Source organism: Nicotiana tomentosiformis, chromosome 11 (assembly GCF_000390325.3).
Source record: "Nicotiana tomentosiformis chromosome 11, ASM39032v3, whole genome shotgun sequence".
NCBI classification, from domain to species: domain Eukaryota; kingdom Viridiplantae; phylum Streptophyta; class Magnoliopsida; order Solanales; family Solanaceae; genus Nicotiana; species Nicotiana tomentosiformis.
In genome coordinates, this window is record NC_090822.1 from 123,085,709 (window position 1) to 123,102,899 (window position 17,191).

General features: G+C 40.4%; 1 protein-coding gene across 1 annotated transcript; it reads right to left on the reverse strand.

Annotated features, from left to right (window-relative positions):
* Nucleotides 1–2,759: 2,759 nt before the first annotated feature.
* LOC138902113 (uncharacterized) lies at nucleotides 2,760–5,094 on the reverse strand. Its single transcript, XM_070189926.1, has 4 exons — nucleotides 4,959–5,094; nucleotides 4,467–4,784; nucleotides 3,343–3,498; nucleotides 2,760–2,929 (listed from the first exon to the last, which is right to left on the reverse strand). The coding sequence occupies exons 1-4, from the start codon at nucleotides 5,092–5,094 to the stop codon at nucleotides 2,760–2,762; spliced, it is 780 nt and encodes a 259-aa protein (XP_070046027.1).
* Between the last annotated feature and the right edge of the window lie 12,097 nt (nucleotides 5,095–17,191).

The window sequence follows — 17,191 nt, forward strand, 5'->3', positions numbered from 1 at the left end:
ATAAATTCGGAAGAGTATTTAAATGCGGGGATATATACTTATCAATCAATTCAATACCAGAATACTGACTTCACCTTCTAAAATATTCAACAATAATTAAATAAATAATAATTTCATGAATAATGATCAAATAATCAATAATAAACTTAAGCATGAATATCTTAATTAAATAGGCAATTATTCTCGATAAACAAATTCCACCTGCATGCTTTGACTCAACCACAACGCATAAGTACTCGTCACCTCACATATACGTTGTACCCGCACATTAAATCACGTAGCAAATAGACAAATAAGTCCTACTCCCTCAAGTCAAGGTTAACCACGACACTTACCTCGCTTTGCAACCAAATTCAATATTCCAATAAACCTTTGACTCGTGAATTCGTGTCCGAAATCCACAAATCTAAATATAAGAGTTTTTCGATTACTTCTATTCGGAAGCTATTACAAGCAAATCTGGCGCCGAAATTCGAATGTCCAGCAACAAACAAGCAAGACAGCAATAAAAATGGATTCGGAATCACGAACTTGAACCTCATGAGTAGTCAACGGACCTCAGCTAATCTCCATGTTTTCGGAACCCAAAAATCAGAGAGGAAACCTAAAAATATTTGTGTATTTTCGAATTTGGAATCAAATTGAAACTAAGAAGAATAGAAATCTTTTTTTTGTTTTATCTATGAATGAAAAACCCAAAATCAGAAAAGGAAAATATCCACATATATATATATATATCCAATACTGTAGTTCTTTGTCCCTATGTTTATCCGAAAATCCTCCCAATTTTCTGCCCAAAAGTTCCCCCCTTTTTTTCTATTGTCCCCTACTCCCTCTCTCTCTTCCCAAAAATCCTCTCCTCCCCTCAAAGTCTTGTCCCCACTCCTCTCTCTCTCTCTCTCTCTCTCTCTCTCTCTCTCTCTCTCTCTCTCTCTCTCTTTTTTTTTTATGTATGAGTGAATCTATATTTCTGCCAAAGTGATTAGTCCCCACTCTCTCTCTCTCTCTCTCTCTCTCTCTCTCTCTCTCTCTCTCTCTCTCTCTCTCTCTTTTATGTATGAGTGAATCTATATTTCCACCAAAGTGATTATCTTGGAGAAGAAGCGAGAAAAATCCAAAACATGTGGACCCCAAATTGATGGTGAGTGGAGAGTAAAAATCGGTTTGAGAGGAATTGATGCGCACATGTAATGTAAAAAAATTAGAGAATCAGTGCATGTGTCCCCGCACTTCCAAAAGTTCCAAAACAACCTCAGAGTGCCGAAATATATTAAATGAATCTGGAATGATTTCAAATTTAGCACACAAGTCATAAATAACATAACATAGTTGTTCCAATTTTTGAAATCTTAATCCGAGTCCGATATCAATAAAGTCAACTCCGCTGTCAAACTTTGGAAACCTTTAGCATTAAGATTTCTAGTTTCCGTTAAATGGCTATAACTTGAGCTAGGGACCTCCGAATTTGATTCCGGGCATATTTCCAAGTCCCAAATCATGATACAGACCTACCGAACTGTCAAAATACTGGTCCAGATCCGTTTGCTCAAAATATTGACCGAAGTCAACTCAGTTGAGTTTTAAAGCTCTATTATGCATTTTAATCAATTTTTATATAAAAACTTTCCGAAAAATTATAGGGACTGCGCACGTAAGTCGAGGAATGATGAATAGTGCTTTTCGAGGCCATCGAACACTGAAATGAATGTTTAAATTGAATATGACATTCTGGGTCATCACATATATAGACTCCAAGTTGGAAGGCAAGTCTAACTCATATGTTTCTTGGCCTACTCTGCATATAATCTTATAAGGTCCAATGTACCGAGGGCTAAGCTTTTCTTTCTTACCGAATCTCATAACGCCTTTCATCGGTGATACCTTTAGGAATACCCAGTCATCTACCTGAAACTCTAAGTCTCGTCGATTATCTGCATAGGACTTATGACGACTCTGAGATGCTAATAGCCTTTCCCTTATAAGCTTAATCTTCTCAACTACCTCCTGTACCAACTCTGGTCCTACTAACTTAGTTTCCCCAATCTCGAACCATCTGATAGGAGACCTACACTTCCGTCCCTAAAGAGCTTCGTATGGAGCCATCTGAATGCTGGAATGATAACTATTATTATATGTGAACTCAATAAGTGGAAGATGATCATCCCAGCTAGCATATCCTCTAGTGTATGAATAGTACGCTCAGCCTGACCGCCTGTCTGGGGATTAAATGTTGTACTAAGACTTACCTGAGTCCCCAATACTTTTTCGAAGGACCTCCAGAAATTAGTTGTAAACTGAGCACCTCTATCTGAGATAATATATATATGGACACCATGAAGTCATACTATCTCCTTAATGTAAAGTCTTGCATAATCCTCTGCTGAATACGTAGTCCTGACATGCACAAAATGGGCTGATTTTGTAAGTCTATAAACAATAACCCATATAGAATCGAACTTATGCTGGGTACAAGGTAAGCCTATAATGAAATCCATATTAATCACTTCCTATTTCCAAGTTGGAATCTATATAGCCTGCAATAATCCACCGGTTTTCTGATGCTCAATCTTAACCCACTGACAATTAGGGCACTGAGCAACAAACTCTGTTATATCCTTCTTCATTCCGTCCCACCAGTTTATTCCCCTAATATCATGATACATCTTTGTCTCTCCTGGATGAATAAAATAGCGAGAATAGTGAGCTTCTCCCATAACCTGCTGGCGCAACCCTGCCACACTAGGAACACATAATCGACCTCAATATCTGAGGACTCCATCTCTTGTAATCTTAAGTGGTGTCTTCTCCTTTTGAAGGGATGTATCTCTGTAGTGAGCTAGCATAGGATCTTTATACTGGCGTTCCTTCACTTCAGTTACTAGAGAGGATGTTGCCGTGTCCTGAATAGTAACTCTGGTACCACCTGAATCTAGTAATCGAACTCCAAGATTAGCTAGCTGATGAATCTCACGAGCTATCTACTCTTCTCTAGCTATAAATATGATAGGCTACCCATAGATCTATGACTGAGGGCGTCGGCTACTACATTCGCCTTCCCTGGATGGTATAAAATATCAACATCGTAGTCTTTCAGTAGCTCCAACCATCACCCCTGACGTAAATTCAATTCCTTTTGCTTGAATATATGCTGAAGGCTCTTATGGTTCGTATAGATATCAACATGAATGCCATACAAATAGTGCCTCCGCATCTTTAGTGCATGAATCACTGCGGCTAACTCTAAATCGTAGGTCAGATAATTCTTCTCGTGGTTTCTTAGTTGTCTAGAAGCATAAGCGACAACCTTACCATGCTATATCAATACACAACCCAATCTAATGCCTGAAGCGTCATAATATATAGCATAACCATCGGTCCCTTCTGGAAGTGTCAGAACTGGTGCTGAAGTCAATCTGTCCTTCAATGCCTGGAAACCCCGCTCACAAGCATCAGTCCACTGAAACTTTGTTGCCTTCTGATTCAACTTTGCCAATGGTGCTAAAAGAGAAGAAAAACCCTCTACAAATCTCCTGTAATAACCTGCCAAACCCAGGAAGCTACGAACCTCCGTCGGTGTCGTGGGTCTAGGCCAAGTCTTCACTGTCTCAATCTTCTGTGTATCAACCTGGATACCCTCACCTGAAATAATATGACCAAGGAAGGGTACAGAATTCAACCAGAATTGACATTTAGAGAATTTTGCATACAACTTCCTTTCTTGTAGAACTCTGAGTACAGTACATAAATGATCTGCATGCTCAGCCTCTGAACGGGAGTAAACCAAAATATCATCTATAAATACAATCACGAACTGATCTAGAAAGAGTCTGAACACACGGTTCATCAAGTCCATGAATATTGCTGGGGCATTGGTCAACCCGAACGACATAACTCAAAACTCAAAGTGCCCGTATCTGGTCCTAAATGTTATCTTCGAAATATCTTTCTCTTTAACCCTTACCTGATGGTACCCAGACCTCAAGTCTATCTTTGAGAAACACCTAGCACACTGTAACTGATCAAATAAATCATTAATCCTCGGGAGCGGGTACTTATTCTTGATCGTCGCCTTATTCAACTGCATGTAATCAATACACATCCGCAAGGAACCATCTTTCTTTCTTACAAATAACACAGGTGCTCCCCACGGTGATGTACTGGGTCTGATAAAGCCTTTTTCAAGCAAATCCCTCAGTTGTTGTTTCAACTTTCTCAGCTCTGCAGGTGCCATTCTATAAGGAGAAATAGATATCGGCTGAGTATATGGTAATGTGTCAATAGAAAACTCAATCTCCTGCTATGGCGGAAGGCCTGGAATTCATCGGAAAAAACATCAGGAATCTCATTAACCACCGGGATAGACTGAAGGGTCGGTGACTCTACTTTCACATCCTGTACCCGAACTAAGTGATAAATATAGCCCTTTCTAATCATCTTCCTTGCCTTGAGATAGGAAATAAACCTACCTCTTGGAGATACAGTATTACCTTTCCACTCCAGAATTGGCTCCCCTGGAAACTGGAACCGAACTATCTTTGATCTATAATCAATGTTAGCATAACAAGAAGCCAACCAATCCATACCCATTATAACATCAAATTTCACCATATCTAGCTCAATCAGGTCTGCTACTGTAGAACGACTAAGAACTGCTACTATACAGTCTTTATATACCCGTCTAACTATTACTGGATCCCCAACAGGTGTAGACACCTCAAAAGGTTCAATCAACTCAGGTTCTATCCCAAACTTACTAGCAACCAACGGAGTGACTGATAATATACCTGTAACAACATCAGGTGATTACTCCTGATCTTGTCGACCCGCTAATGCATAAATACGATCCTCAAATGCTCCACTCCTGCCACTACCACGACCAGCTGGTGCTTGTGAACCTTGCCCGGGGGGGCGTACTGATGATGACGAACTGGCTACAGATCTCGCTGACTGAAATATACCTGCACCACCTCTCATCAGACATTCTCTCATAACGTGTTCTGGATAAGCACAACTATAACAAACACCCAACCCTACAAGGCACTTCCCAGCATGCTGCTTACCACACTGAGCACATAGTGGCAAGGGTGGCCTCATCTGACTTGACTCACCCCTATACTAAGAACTAGAGGCCTTGGAACTCTGACTGGGCCCCGAATATGTGGAATGATCAAATCTCCTACCGGCATACTGAGGGGGTTCGCTAGCCGATGGCTGGGCTTGATACCTCGGGTACTGTTATCGCTGACCACCTCAAAACTCACTAGAAGGACCTAAAGATCTCGCTCTCTTACTCTGGCCCCTATCACGCTCACGATCGGCCCTCTGCTTCTGCTTCTTCTTACGCTCCTCTATACCCTGAGCATATGCCTGAATACGAGAAATATCTATGCATGGCTGAAGTGAGACCGACATATAGTCATTAAGCAGGTACGGCTCTAACCCCATCACGAACAGTGAACCCGATCCTCCATCTTAGCTACAATAGTGGGAGCATACCGAACCAAAGAATCAAATTGAAGGTTGTACTCCGGAACACTCATATTACCCTGCCAAAGGGTCAAGAACCTATCAAATCTGGCCCGTCTAAGCTCTGGTGGCAAATAATGACGAAGAAAAGCCTTTGTAAACTCTTGCCATACTGCTGGAGGGGAATCCTCACCTCTAGACAACTCCCAAAACTCGTACCAATTAACTGCAATATCCGAAGTCTATAGGAAGCTAGCTCAACTGACTCAGTTGCAGTGGCCTTCATTACCCTCAAAGTTCTTTGCATCCTATCAATAAATACCTGAGGGTCCTTATTTGGATCTGCTCCAATGAATACGGGAGGGTCCAAATTAATGCAATCACGAATCCTTGCACTGATGGCCCTATCTGCATAATCGATACCTACCTCCTGGCGTCGATCCTGTTGATAAGTGAGAATTTTGATTACTTATTAGCGCCTTTTAGCTTTCGTTTTAGTCCAAAAGTGTCTAATTGTATTCCCGAAAACGGATGAAATATGCTTACATGCAGGAGTATTGAAAAATGAGCCACTACGATGAAATCCAACTCAAGGAGGAGTGATCAGAACAAGGACAAAAATCAGGCACAGAAGCTCAAGTGCGAACCGCAGATATCTATCTGCAGCCACAGAATGTGAAGGAAAATCAACAGAGCCCCAGTGCAAAGTGCGAACCGCACAATTATTGTGCGGACGCAGAAGCTACGTAAGGGACAAAGTTCAGAGAGTTTCATTTCAAGCTCAAGAAGAAATGCGGACCGCAGAATAATTGTGCAGCCGCACTCAGGAAATGTGCGGTCCGCAGAAGAGCCCAGTGAGGCCGCACCCAGAATTGTGCGGACCGCAGAACATGAGAGATGCGGCCGCAATCTAGAATTTTGCGGCCGCAGAATTAACTCCTGTCAAGATATGAAGAGAAGTGCGAACCACACATATAATTGTGCGGCCGTAGAAACTCCGAAAGGGCAATTTTGTCCGAAAATTCCAGCTTTGTATAAATAGACTACTTTCACGAAATTAGGTCAAGTTTTGAATATTGAAAGTCCTCTAGCCATTTTTATTTAACCCTTTAGGCAACTTTAGCTTACTTTGGTGATTTAACATTGGATTTTTATCTTTTAATGTTGCAATATGAGTTTTATCATCCGTTCTTCTCTATTTTGCTCTATACCCATTATGAGTAGCTAGATTTTTATCTAGGGTTGTGACTCATTCCCTAGTGTGTGAACCTAATGGGTGTTTGATTTATGAAAAGTTTATAATTGGGTGTTTATTATTTATCCTTGTTCTTGCCTTTAATTGTAGAATTAATTGTTGGAAATATTAGTTTATGCCTATTTGACTTGGTCTCTACTTAAGAAAGAGAGACTTAGTCTAGAAAAACTTGGCTAACTAGAATTTGGGATAAAATCAAGAGATTGATAGTCCCAATTAAAGGGTTGAACCTAAAGATAGTAAAACCTGACTTGAGCATTTTATCAACTATTTTATTCAATACCCATTTGGACTTGAGAAAGCCAAATTGGGCAAAATCACTCTCTTACCGAGAGGTATTGAGTGGGTATTTGAGTGTTGATTGCTATAATACACCCCGACCAACAAAACAAGCTTTAAAGTTTACAACCCGTTAGGCAAACACCTAGGTGAAGGTCATACCCCTAGGACCTTTTATATATTTGAAAACCATCCAAAAATAATACTCTCTAGTTTTATATCTTTAGAATTGTAATCCTTAACGTAATTTTAGAAGTAAAAATAAAACCATCTTTGTGGAAGTGCAACCAAGATACTTCACGTGGTTTATCCAAATATATACCACTAATCCCATCTCAGCTCCCTGTGGATTCAATCCCGACTCCTTGTTGGGTATTATTATTGCAATCGACCATTTTACAACCCCGAATAAATGTGTGACTTGAACGAGATCAATTTTTGGCGCCGTTACCGGGGAGCATATAAACGGATTTAGCTATATATTTGGTTGTGTATGAATTATCTTATTTTTCTTCCGTGTTACTAATCTTTTTAGTGAAACAATTGTAGGTGAAACTATGGCTCTCAACAACAATGATCGAGGGCTCCCCTCCTCCTGAAAGTCCTCCCACAGATCAACTCCATTCGTCTTAGTAGCGCGCATAACCCGAAGAGTCTTATGCATCTCATCAATGAAGTCCTGTGGGTCTGCTTCGGGATTAGCACCCGTGAATACCGGAGGATCCAACTGAAGAAACTTGTTCACCCTAGAACCAATAGAATCCCCTTGTTGGCTAGAAGAAGTGGGTGCAACATTTGATCTCTGGGCCTGAGAAGCCATTATCTATGTCAGCATCTGGATAGCTCCCCTAAGATCCCTGTCGAAAATACCATAATCGGAAGCTGGGGTTGGAGGTAGAACCGGAATATCAGTTGGAGGAACCGATGCACCCTCAGTAGGTGCAGGAACTGGCGTGGCCTGGTCAGGTGTAGTGGAATCAGGTAGTGTAGCAATCAGGGGATTATCCTCACCCCTCGGGTATCCACCCACATCACCAAAAAAGGGTTAACTATCACTCCTGAGGCGGCATTGGCTCCTTGGCCAGTTCTTGTTCTCTTCTTAGTTGCCATGTACTGAAAGTTGAAGGAATGCACGAATTAGAGGAGGAACAGTTTCACAATCAGTTTCATCGCACGATCCAGAATATCAAAGAAGGGTATTATTCCTAAATGTCCAAGTAGCCTCCAACTTATAGATGTGGTCGACAACACATCGATAAGGAGGACTCTACTATACACGGCTCCGAGACATCCTAGGACACTTTAAAACCTTAGGCTCTGATACCAAGTTTGTCACACCCCAACATCGAGGAGCGCGATCGGTGCTTAACCGAGTGAACTCGGTCGAGCAAGCCTATTAGATACTTTCTACCCAACTCACCATGATCAAGAGAAGACATGATTTCAGTAATTAGACAGTAGGAAGATCATATATATAATACTAAATCGTCTAATTGGTTACATCATTTTTATGTTTCAAGATACACACATTCTTATGATTCGAGTGGAACAAGAGATCAAAACACAACATAAGCTGTTTGACTTTTCTAGCACCCATGTACAACCCATATAGTGTCTACGGAGCTTCTAAAAGATACAAAATAGAGTTATGATAGTGCCGGCAATAAGGCACCGGCTATACCTCAAAACGTGATAATAATATGAACAAAAAATATAATACATGACCCCGTAATGAAGTGGGGCTCACCAAGTCTGTTGGGAAGAGGATGTACAACTATCGCTGATCAACACTGCCTGCTATAGAACCACCCGCATCCATTTAAAGATGCAGCACCCCCGGCAAAAGGGGCGTTAGTACTGTCGAATAGTACTAGTATGTAAAACTAAACACCATCTCAATAGAATGAATAATAATACAAGGAGGAAACAGTTATGAGTTCAATAAGAGCTCCAAACAATACCAAAACATCAAGTAAGGATCACATAAGTTCTCAAGTCAATTTCCATGTTATTAGGGTGGGTGATCTTTAGAGCCGATATATCATAATTCACAATTCCTCTGTATTCTTACACGGAGTCCATCTCGATCCGATCGGCTAGGTCGTCTCATTTGAGACATCAACCATAACCACAATTTCATTATAATTTCCAGCACAGTTACCACCATGTGTGCGGCATGGCATCCGATCACGACCCGATCGGCTAGATCATCTCACCCTAGACATTACCTTTTTAATCAACCATCTCACTTCATACTTCTTTCACATCTTTTCAATTCATTGGCACGAGTGGCCTCAATTAGTAAGTCATTTTTTTGGCACTTGGTCGTATTTCATAATTCCAGTTTACCCTTTCCACATTCAAACATCATTATTATCATCAACAACAATAAGGCTTACCATTTAAGGCATTAGTACATATATGAGCAATTTGAGAATCCTAAGCACATAGAGGCTTTTCATACAATTTGACATAACAACCTTTATTCGATCTTGACATGAAGTCTTAATATTTCTAACACATATTCCAAATTTTGAACACATCCTCAAATGGCAAGATGACATGATAAAACATTTAGAATAAATATTGAACATACACCCATCAACACAAACACATTAGGAATAGCCAATTCTATAATGATCAATTTGGGACTTACACCAATTACATGAACATCGTGGGATTCGATTCTAAGAAGAAGGGGGTTTAGCCAACTTACCTCAATTGAGCTTCCTTTAAACTTTAAAACGTTCCGAAATTCTTAGCACTTCGATCTATTTTAGAAATATAACAAGTTGGACCAAAATTAGGAAGATGATCATGGTTCTAGCTCATTTGAGCATTTTATCGAACACTAGGTGCGCATTAATGTTTTTAAGGCTCTTTTGTGAAAGATTCCAACATTCCCAAACCCGTTCTCTACCATTTTTAGCTCACAACCTCCCCACATTCTTTGATAACACATGCATGCAAGATAACAACTCCCATGCCCAAAACTTATCTTACTAACTACCCAATTCTAGACAAAATTCGAAATTATGGGTTAGGGTGTAGAATCTTACCTTTAGGATGAAGACTTTCCTTTATAATCTTCAAGGATTGAGCAAGAATTGTTGGATATTAGGTTGAAGGTTACTTCCCCACTCTAAGAACTCTTTCTCACTCTAAAAATATCAGAAATATGCTAAAAATGGACTATGGCATATGTTTTAATGAAATAGGGTCGGGTTTAAAAATCCAAAAAAGAAGCTCCAGAACAGGGTATGCGGTCGCATATGCGACCGCAGAATGGATATGTGGTCCTCATATTGGCCGCACAATTTGGTGTCAAAAACTGGAAAAAATCTGCCTGGGTCTGTGGTAGTTATGCAGCTCGCAGACCTGTTTTACGGTCACATAATGCGCCGCAGAACCTCCCTCCGTAAAATATCCTAAGGATGATTGTGCGACAAAAGTGCGGCCCGCGAAATGGTTATGCGGCCGTATAATTGGCCGCGAAATTGACATAAAAAATGGCCCAAGTAGCTGCTTCACTCTGCGGCCATTCTGCGGCCTGCAGAGTGATTATGCGACTGCATAATGGGCTGCAGAAATGCCTATTTCTGCAAAATATTTTCCTTCAACTCCCCAGCGCACTGTTCAATCTAAAAAGTCCTAACCGCTACTATTATTAACCTCTACGCCTACCCTGGCATCACGAAACCTTGATGTTTAGGAAATGTTTCACGGGGTCTTACAATAGGTATATGCGTACATAACATCATCAAGCCTTTGAGGACATCCCATCATATCATCTCGGCCTCTGTGGGAGAAATCATGAACGTATACCAGCTTATCAAGTGGTGGTGCATATATAATGCCATAACTTTTTCCCATACCCCATATACATATAATATGCGCGTATATAATGCCATCTGGTCATGGGTCAATATACATGTATAAATGAATGCAATGCATAATGAAGTATGTCAATATGATCTATCGGAATGACATGAGACCCATGAACAGACGATATGATAATAGGACATATGGGGAATCAAGAGCATAGGCAACCCTAGTACTTCTAAGAATAGAATCAGTTGTGAAAGTGGCATGCTTGCTCGTTTCGTTGTATCATATGGATCATGCCAAAAGAAAAGTAGGGATAGCCTTAACATACCTGTATGATCTCTTCCTTATTACTCAACCAAGCTCAACACAACTTCTTGCATCTACAACAAGTGAAATGATATTGTCGTTATCAAATAATGTCGTACCATCGTATTTGGCTAGTCGTATGGCTTAAGGAAAATCGGGCAGCAACTCCCCTATTTTTAATACATCCCAAAGACCACTAAGGGTCATCAACAGCCCAACAATAACAACTATAACCAACAATAGCAACAACAACAATATAATCTAATATGAGTTTCTCCGATTATCTTAACAATCATATTGAGCGGCAAGCTCGTTTTTACTCATAACAACATATAAATTGAATCCAACTCTTATTACATAAATTAGTTTACAACCTTCATAACATCATACTTATATGTATTATATTATTTCTAGTTCAAAACATCCACAAAATGCCTTCCAAAACAGCCTTACACGTCTAGCACCTTAATTTTTATCGTCAATCACTTATTTTTCATCTTTTCTTCTTCAATCAACTTAATTAACACCTAGAAAAACTTAAAAATATCAGCCACAACATTATCAAATTATTTTTCACAATTTCCGGCCACCACAAATCATATATTTAGCCACAAAACAGTCCAACCAAAAAGACAACCATATCACATGTTCTTTCAAGTGCTATCTTATGATTTTTCACTCAAACAACACAACCAACACAAGATTAACCTTAGGCACAATAAAGAAGATGTTATACATACCTTGAACAGCAGCTACAACTCGAAACCCTATCTTAACTTAGCTCATAATAGCCCACAATCACACCACAACATCATAGAAGCATTCTCTTGTAGTCTTTAATACCTTTGATGATGATTTGAGTTGATTTCCCTTGAGTTTGATTCTTGGGATCTTGGGATATGTTAGGGAGGGTGAGAAAATTGGGTGAGAAATGAGGCTGAAACAACTTTTAAAAGACGTAAGGTCGATGGTCGTCTCAAGTGGGTCCCAACCAAGCTGCTTGCGCAGTCTCGCGAAAATACTGATATCTCTTTACTCCCATATTGTATCGATGAACGGTTCATTGCGTTTGAAACTAGACTCGTATATCTTCAATTTGATATGACCCCATATAGCACACTAAATGTATTGCTCAAAAAGCTCCATTACAAGACAAATCCTTAGTCGGTTTTTCAGCAACTTTAATCTGATTTTTCCAAACTTTATATTTTCTATCCAAACATAGTATATAGCCATATTATGACTTTAAACTCATTTAAATCATAATTAACAAGCCTTATTTTCATTACGTCACATTGGGACGCACAGGGTGTAACACTAGGAACGCTGAAACGATAGATAATGTTCACACGAATGAAGTTTGCAACATTCTCCTTCTTCATTTCCTTGAGAGCGACGGCCTCAGCCCATTTCGAGAAGTAATCAGTTGCAGCCAAGATGTATAGATGTCCTCCAGAATATTTTGGAAGTGGTCCAATGACATCTAATCCCAAGCGTCAAATGGCCAAGATGCAACAGTAGGGTGTAACATTTCAGGTGTTTAGTGTATAAAGTTTGCGTGAAGCTAGCAAGCCTTGCATCTTCGAGCATAATCTAAGAAATCTTTTACCATTATCGGCCAGTAGTAACCCATCCTCTTAATGTGGAAGTGGAGCTTCGACCCAGATTGATATGATCTACAAACTCCAGAGTGTGCCTCTTGCATAGCTTGAGTTGCTTCATCTTCCCCTAAACAACGCAAGAGAACTGCCTCAAATGATCTTCGATACAAAATGTCTTTGTAGTAAAGGAAGCGAGGGGCACGCCGATGAATTTCGGTCTTTCTCCTTGGATCTTCGGGAAGTATCCCATAACATAAATAGTCGATCATGGTTTGTCGCCAATCAACTTTCTCAGCTTCAACGATGGCTACCAAACGCTCGAGCTTGCTTTCTTCATACTCGTTCTCATCTGGTGGTACTATCCATTTTTGGCAGATAGTGATCTGTGTCTGGCCGGGCAGAGTCAATGTCGAAGCTAGAGCAGCTAAGGCGTCAGCTTTCTTGTTTTCCTTCCTCGGCACATGCTGAAGAGTTACATTGCCAAGCCATCCAATCAATTTCTATGCATAATCATGATAAGGACGCAATTATGGCTTTTTGACCTTGTAGCTACCGAGCAATTGATTGATCACTAACTCAGAGTCTCCAAAAATATGTAATTGGAGGTTTCTCATATCAACGGCTATCTCGAGCCCAAGTATGAGTGCTTGATATTCTGCAACGTTATTGGAGAAATGTTGTGTTAAGGTGAAGGAATATGGCAAGACCTCTCCTTGAGAAGTAACAATCTCGAATTGTTGAAATTGGATGATCTGCCAGGAAATCTGCCAAAGCTTGTCCTTTCACAGCCTTTTGTGGGATGTACACAATCTCGAATTATTGAAAATGGAGGTACCACCTTGCTAATCGATCATTGAGGATGGATTTTGACATAACAAACTTGATCGGGTTCGCCTTTGAGACGAGACAGATGACATGAGCTTGAAAGTAGTGCTTCACCTTTTGATTTGCGAAAACCAATGCCAGGCACAACTTTTCGATCGGAGAATACTTCAGCTCATTTGGGGTCATCATCCTACTCAAGTAGTAGAGGAAATTTTCTTTACTTTCACCATTTTCTTGGGCCAAAAGGGCTCCAAGTGATGTTTCGTGGGCCGCAATATATGGAATCAATGGCTTTCCTGGTATAGGGGCTGCCAGAACCGGAGGTTTCATCAAGTAAGATTTGATGCTTTGGAATGCGTTGCTACAAGCTTGGTCCCATTCAAAAGGTACACCCTTCTTCATGAGATGGCTAAAAGGTTGGCACTTCCCTGCTATATTTGAGATGAATCTTCTAAGATACACCAATTTTCCTTGTAAACATTTCAATTCATGTATATTTCTATGCTCGGGCATCTTCAAGATTGCATCAACTTTGGCTTGATCTATCTCAATCGCTCAATGTTGAACAATGAAGCCAAGGAATTTTCCAGAAGTAACTCCAAAGGCATATTTCAACGGGTTCATTCTAAGTTGATATCTCCGAAGTCGTTCGAACACCATTCTTAGGTCTTGCAAGTGGTCTCCTCCCTTTCTTGATTTCACCACTAAATCATCTACATAGCATTCCACAATCTTGTGGAGGATGTCATCAAAGATATTCTGCATTGCCCTTTGATATGTGGCGTCGGCATTCTTCAAGCCAAAAGACATTACTTTGTACCAATAAATGCTTTTAGGAGTGCGAAATGCAGTAAGCTCTTCATTTTTCGGTGCCATACATATTTAATTATAGCCAGATGATCCATCTATGAAAGACATTGCCTTGTATCCTGTGGTGGCATCAATCATAAGCTCTAGGATGGGGAGCGGAAATTCGTCCTTAGGGAATGCATTATTGAGTTCTCTAAAATCGACACAAACTCAAATTTGGCCATTCTTCTTCTTCACAGGCACAATGCTTGAAATCCATGTAGGATATTTAACCTCCCGAATGAAACCAGCTTCGATGAGTTTATTGACCTCGGCTTCTATTGATGGGATCAATTCTGGCCTGAAGCGTCTTTGGGCTTGCTTAACAGGACGAGCTCCTTTCTTGACCGCGAGATGATGAACTGCTACTTTTGGATCTAAACCAGGCATCTCTTTGTAGCTCCAAGTAAAGACATCTATATATTCTTTGAGTAGCTCTACATAAGTGCTTTCTTCATCTGCGGTTAGTAGGGCACTTACATAGGTGGGCCTGGAGTCTTTTGCAGTGCCAAGGTTCACTTCTTTCAATGCATCAACTGTCATTTTAATTCCTTTTTCTAGTTCTGGAGGAGCGTCCTCGGCATTTTCATCTTCTTGGGGATCACCATCATTAAAAGATATATGGCCACACCAAGAGGCGTCTCCCAAATTTTCATCAACCTTCCTTAGAAATGAAGTGTATTGCTCCTCATTAGCAGTAATGTGATATGAAGATCCTACACTTTCTTCATCTTCGTCACGCTCTCTAGTGTGGACCACTGTGCGAGTGTTCACTTTGAGTACCTCTCCGCATGAAATCAAAAGTTCTGATTGTCGCCTCATTCTGGAAGGGATCAGGCTTTGACACTCTTTGGAGATACTTTGGACTCTAGATGGCACAGGTCTTCTTATTTTTCCATCATTTATTTGGGATTTTTTCTTCTTCCTTTTCAATGGCCCCAACCTCTCAAATACATAAGTTCTTGTAATTGGTTCTCCAAGTCGATCAAAGACAGAAGGCCTTTAGGATCAGGGGGTTCATCTTCCATCGTTATATAGTTAGTACTTGCTCTTCTAGTAGAGATGCGAACTGGCGGGGGTTGTTTGTAACCCAGGCCCTCACATGATTGCTTCATCGCATGCTCCTTATCCTTCATCATGTTTGCTTTCCTAGTAGCTTCAGGTGGGAGTTTCCCTAGATTAGATGGTTCGTTGGGATCATATCCCGCCTTTGCGAATAACCTGTAAGCATTCAGATCAAAACCTTCATTTGTGCGCTTTTTGGGCATGTTAGGGGCCACAAACGTTTCCAATATCTTTGAAGACAACTTTATGGTATCAATCTGCTTTATAGGAAGGGTTAATTCCCTTAGCGCGTCTTTTTTGGGCTTGATGATGCTCCTTCATCTTTCTTCACTTTTGGGACGTAATGAAATAAAGGAACTATTTTCTTGCATGCAGTTGCAATATTATTTTTGTGAGCTTTTGAAACTTGGTATGATTCTGTTGTAACTTTATCTTCACTAGAAGCTACTTCAGCCCTTTTGGACACGATATATCACTTTTGGCCTTAGTGATGTCATCAACTTTTACTCTCTTTACGATGTAGTTCTTCAGGTAGAAATTTGCATCAGCGAAGTATGCCTCGCCTTCAGCGAACGGCTTGTCATCAACAACTATCTTCTTTTTGACTCCATCTTTATTATACTTCAAACATCGGTAGTAAGTTGATGGGATAACTTTGTTCTCGTATATCCACGGTCTTCCAAGCAACAAATTGTATGAAGTCTTTGCATCAATCACATGCATCCATGCAGTTGATTGCATATCTCCCATGGTGATTTCCAGTTTGATAGCCCCTATGGCCCTTTGTCCCCCTTGATTGAATCCTTGAATCATCAAGCGGCTTTCAGAAAGTTCTTCAGATGAGATACCGAGTTCTTTCATTGTGCGAATGGGAAAAATGTTAACTGCAAATCTGTCATCTATCAAGATTCTGTTTATCCTACGCTCGAGCACATAACCCACCATAAACAAAGGGTGATTGTGTGGTGTCTCACCAAGTAGGAGATCGTCTTCAGTGAAGGTGATTTTTGTATTACAGACATCTGCTTCTTGGAAGGAGGACTCAACAAGACTATTAGACGGTGATGGATACGGTATTGTTATGACTTCATTCTTTTCCTCTTCTTCTTTATCAGCATTACAACACAAGGCCTTGTCATCATCGTCAGAAATCCTCATGCGAAACCAACTCGGCAAGAATTCTCCTAAAGTCACCGGGTGGCGTGACTTTTGGTGATGGTGTGTCTCTATCTTCACCTTCTTTGGGCTCTTAACCATTTGTTGCTTCTTCGGTCTTCTCACCATCTTATTCCCTATAGGTTGCTCCGTTGATCCTTTTTGCGAACTCAATTTACGGCGTCTTCGATGAGTCACCAGGGTCCAACCTTCTTCATCAGGTTGATCAACCCGGACTTTGTCATCCTCCAATAATTTATCATCTTCATTCCCTTCACAGGTCCATATCTCAATTGGATCAAATGAGCCAAAGGAAATAGACACATGGTTTGTGCTTGCCTTTTCGTCTTCAAGCTCGATCTTCTTTTGACGAGCCAAATCCATAACTTTATCCTTGAAGACAAAGCACTTCTCAAGAGGGTGACCTACAAGCTGATGGTATTTGCAGTAATTCGGGTCATTACTTTTTCCATCTTCATCTGGCCACTTCATCTCTAGCAGCTCAATAAGCTTTAGCTCGATGAGTTCTTCAAATATCGCAGGCACGTTAGAATCTAGAAAT

What these genes read in the sequence shown, in the direction of transcription:
- LOC138902113 (XM_070189926.1), bottom strand. Translation starts at nt 5,094, where the DNA reads ATGAGGCCACCCTTGCCACTATGTGCTCAGTGTGGTAAGCAGCATGCT. An exon ending in TCTGATGAGAGGTGGTGCAG is followed by an intron (nt 4,785 to 4,958) that starts GTATATTTCAGT and finishes ATGTTGTTACAG; the next exon opens with GTATATTATCAGTCACTCCG. An exon ending in TATATATTATGACGCTTCAG is followed by an intron (nt 2,930 to 3,342) that starts GCATTAGATTGG and finishes TTCGATTACTAG; the next exon opens with ATTCAGGTGGTACCAGAGTT.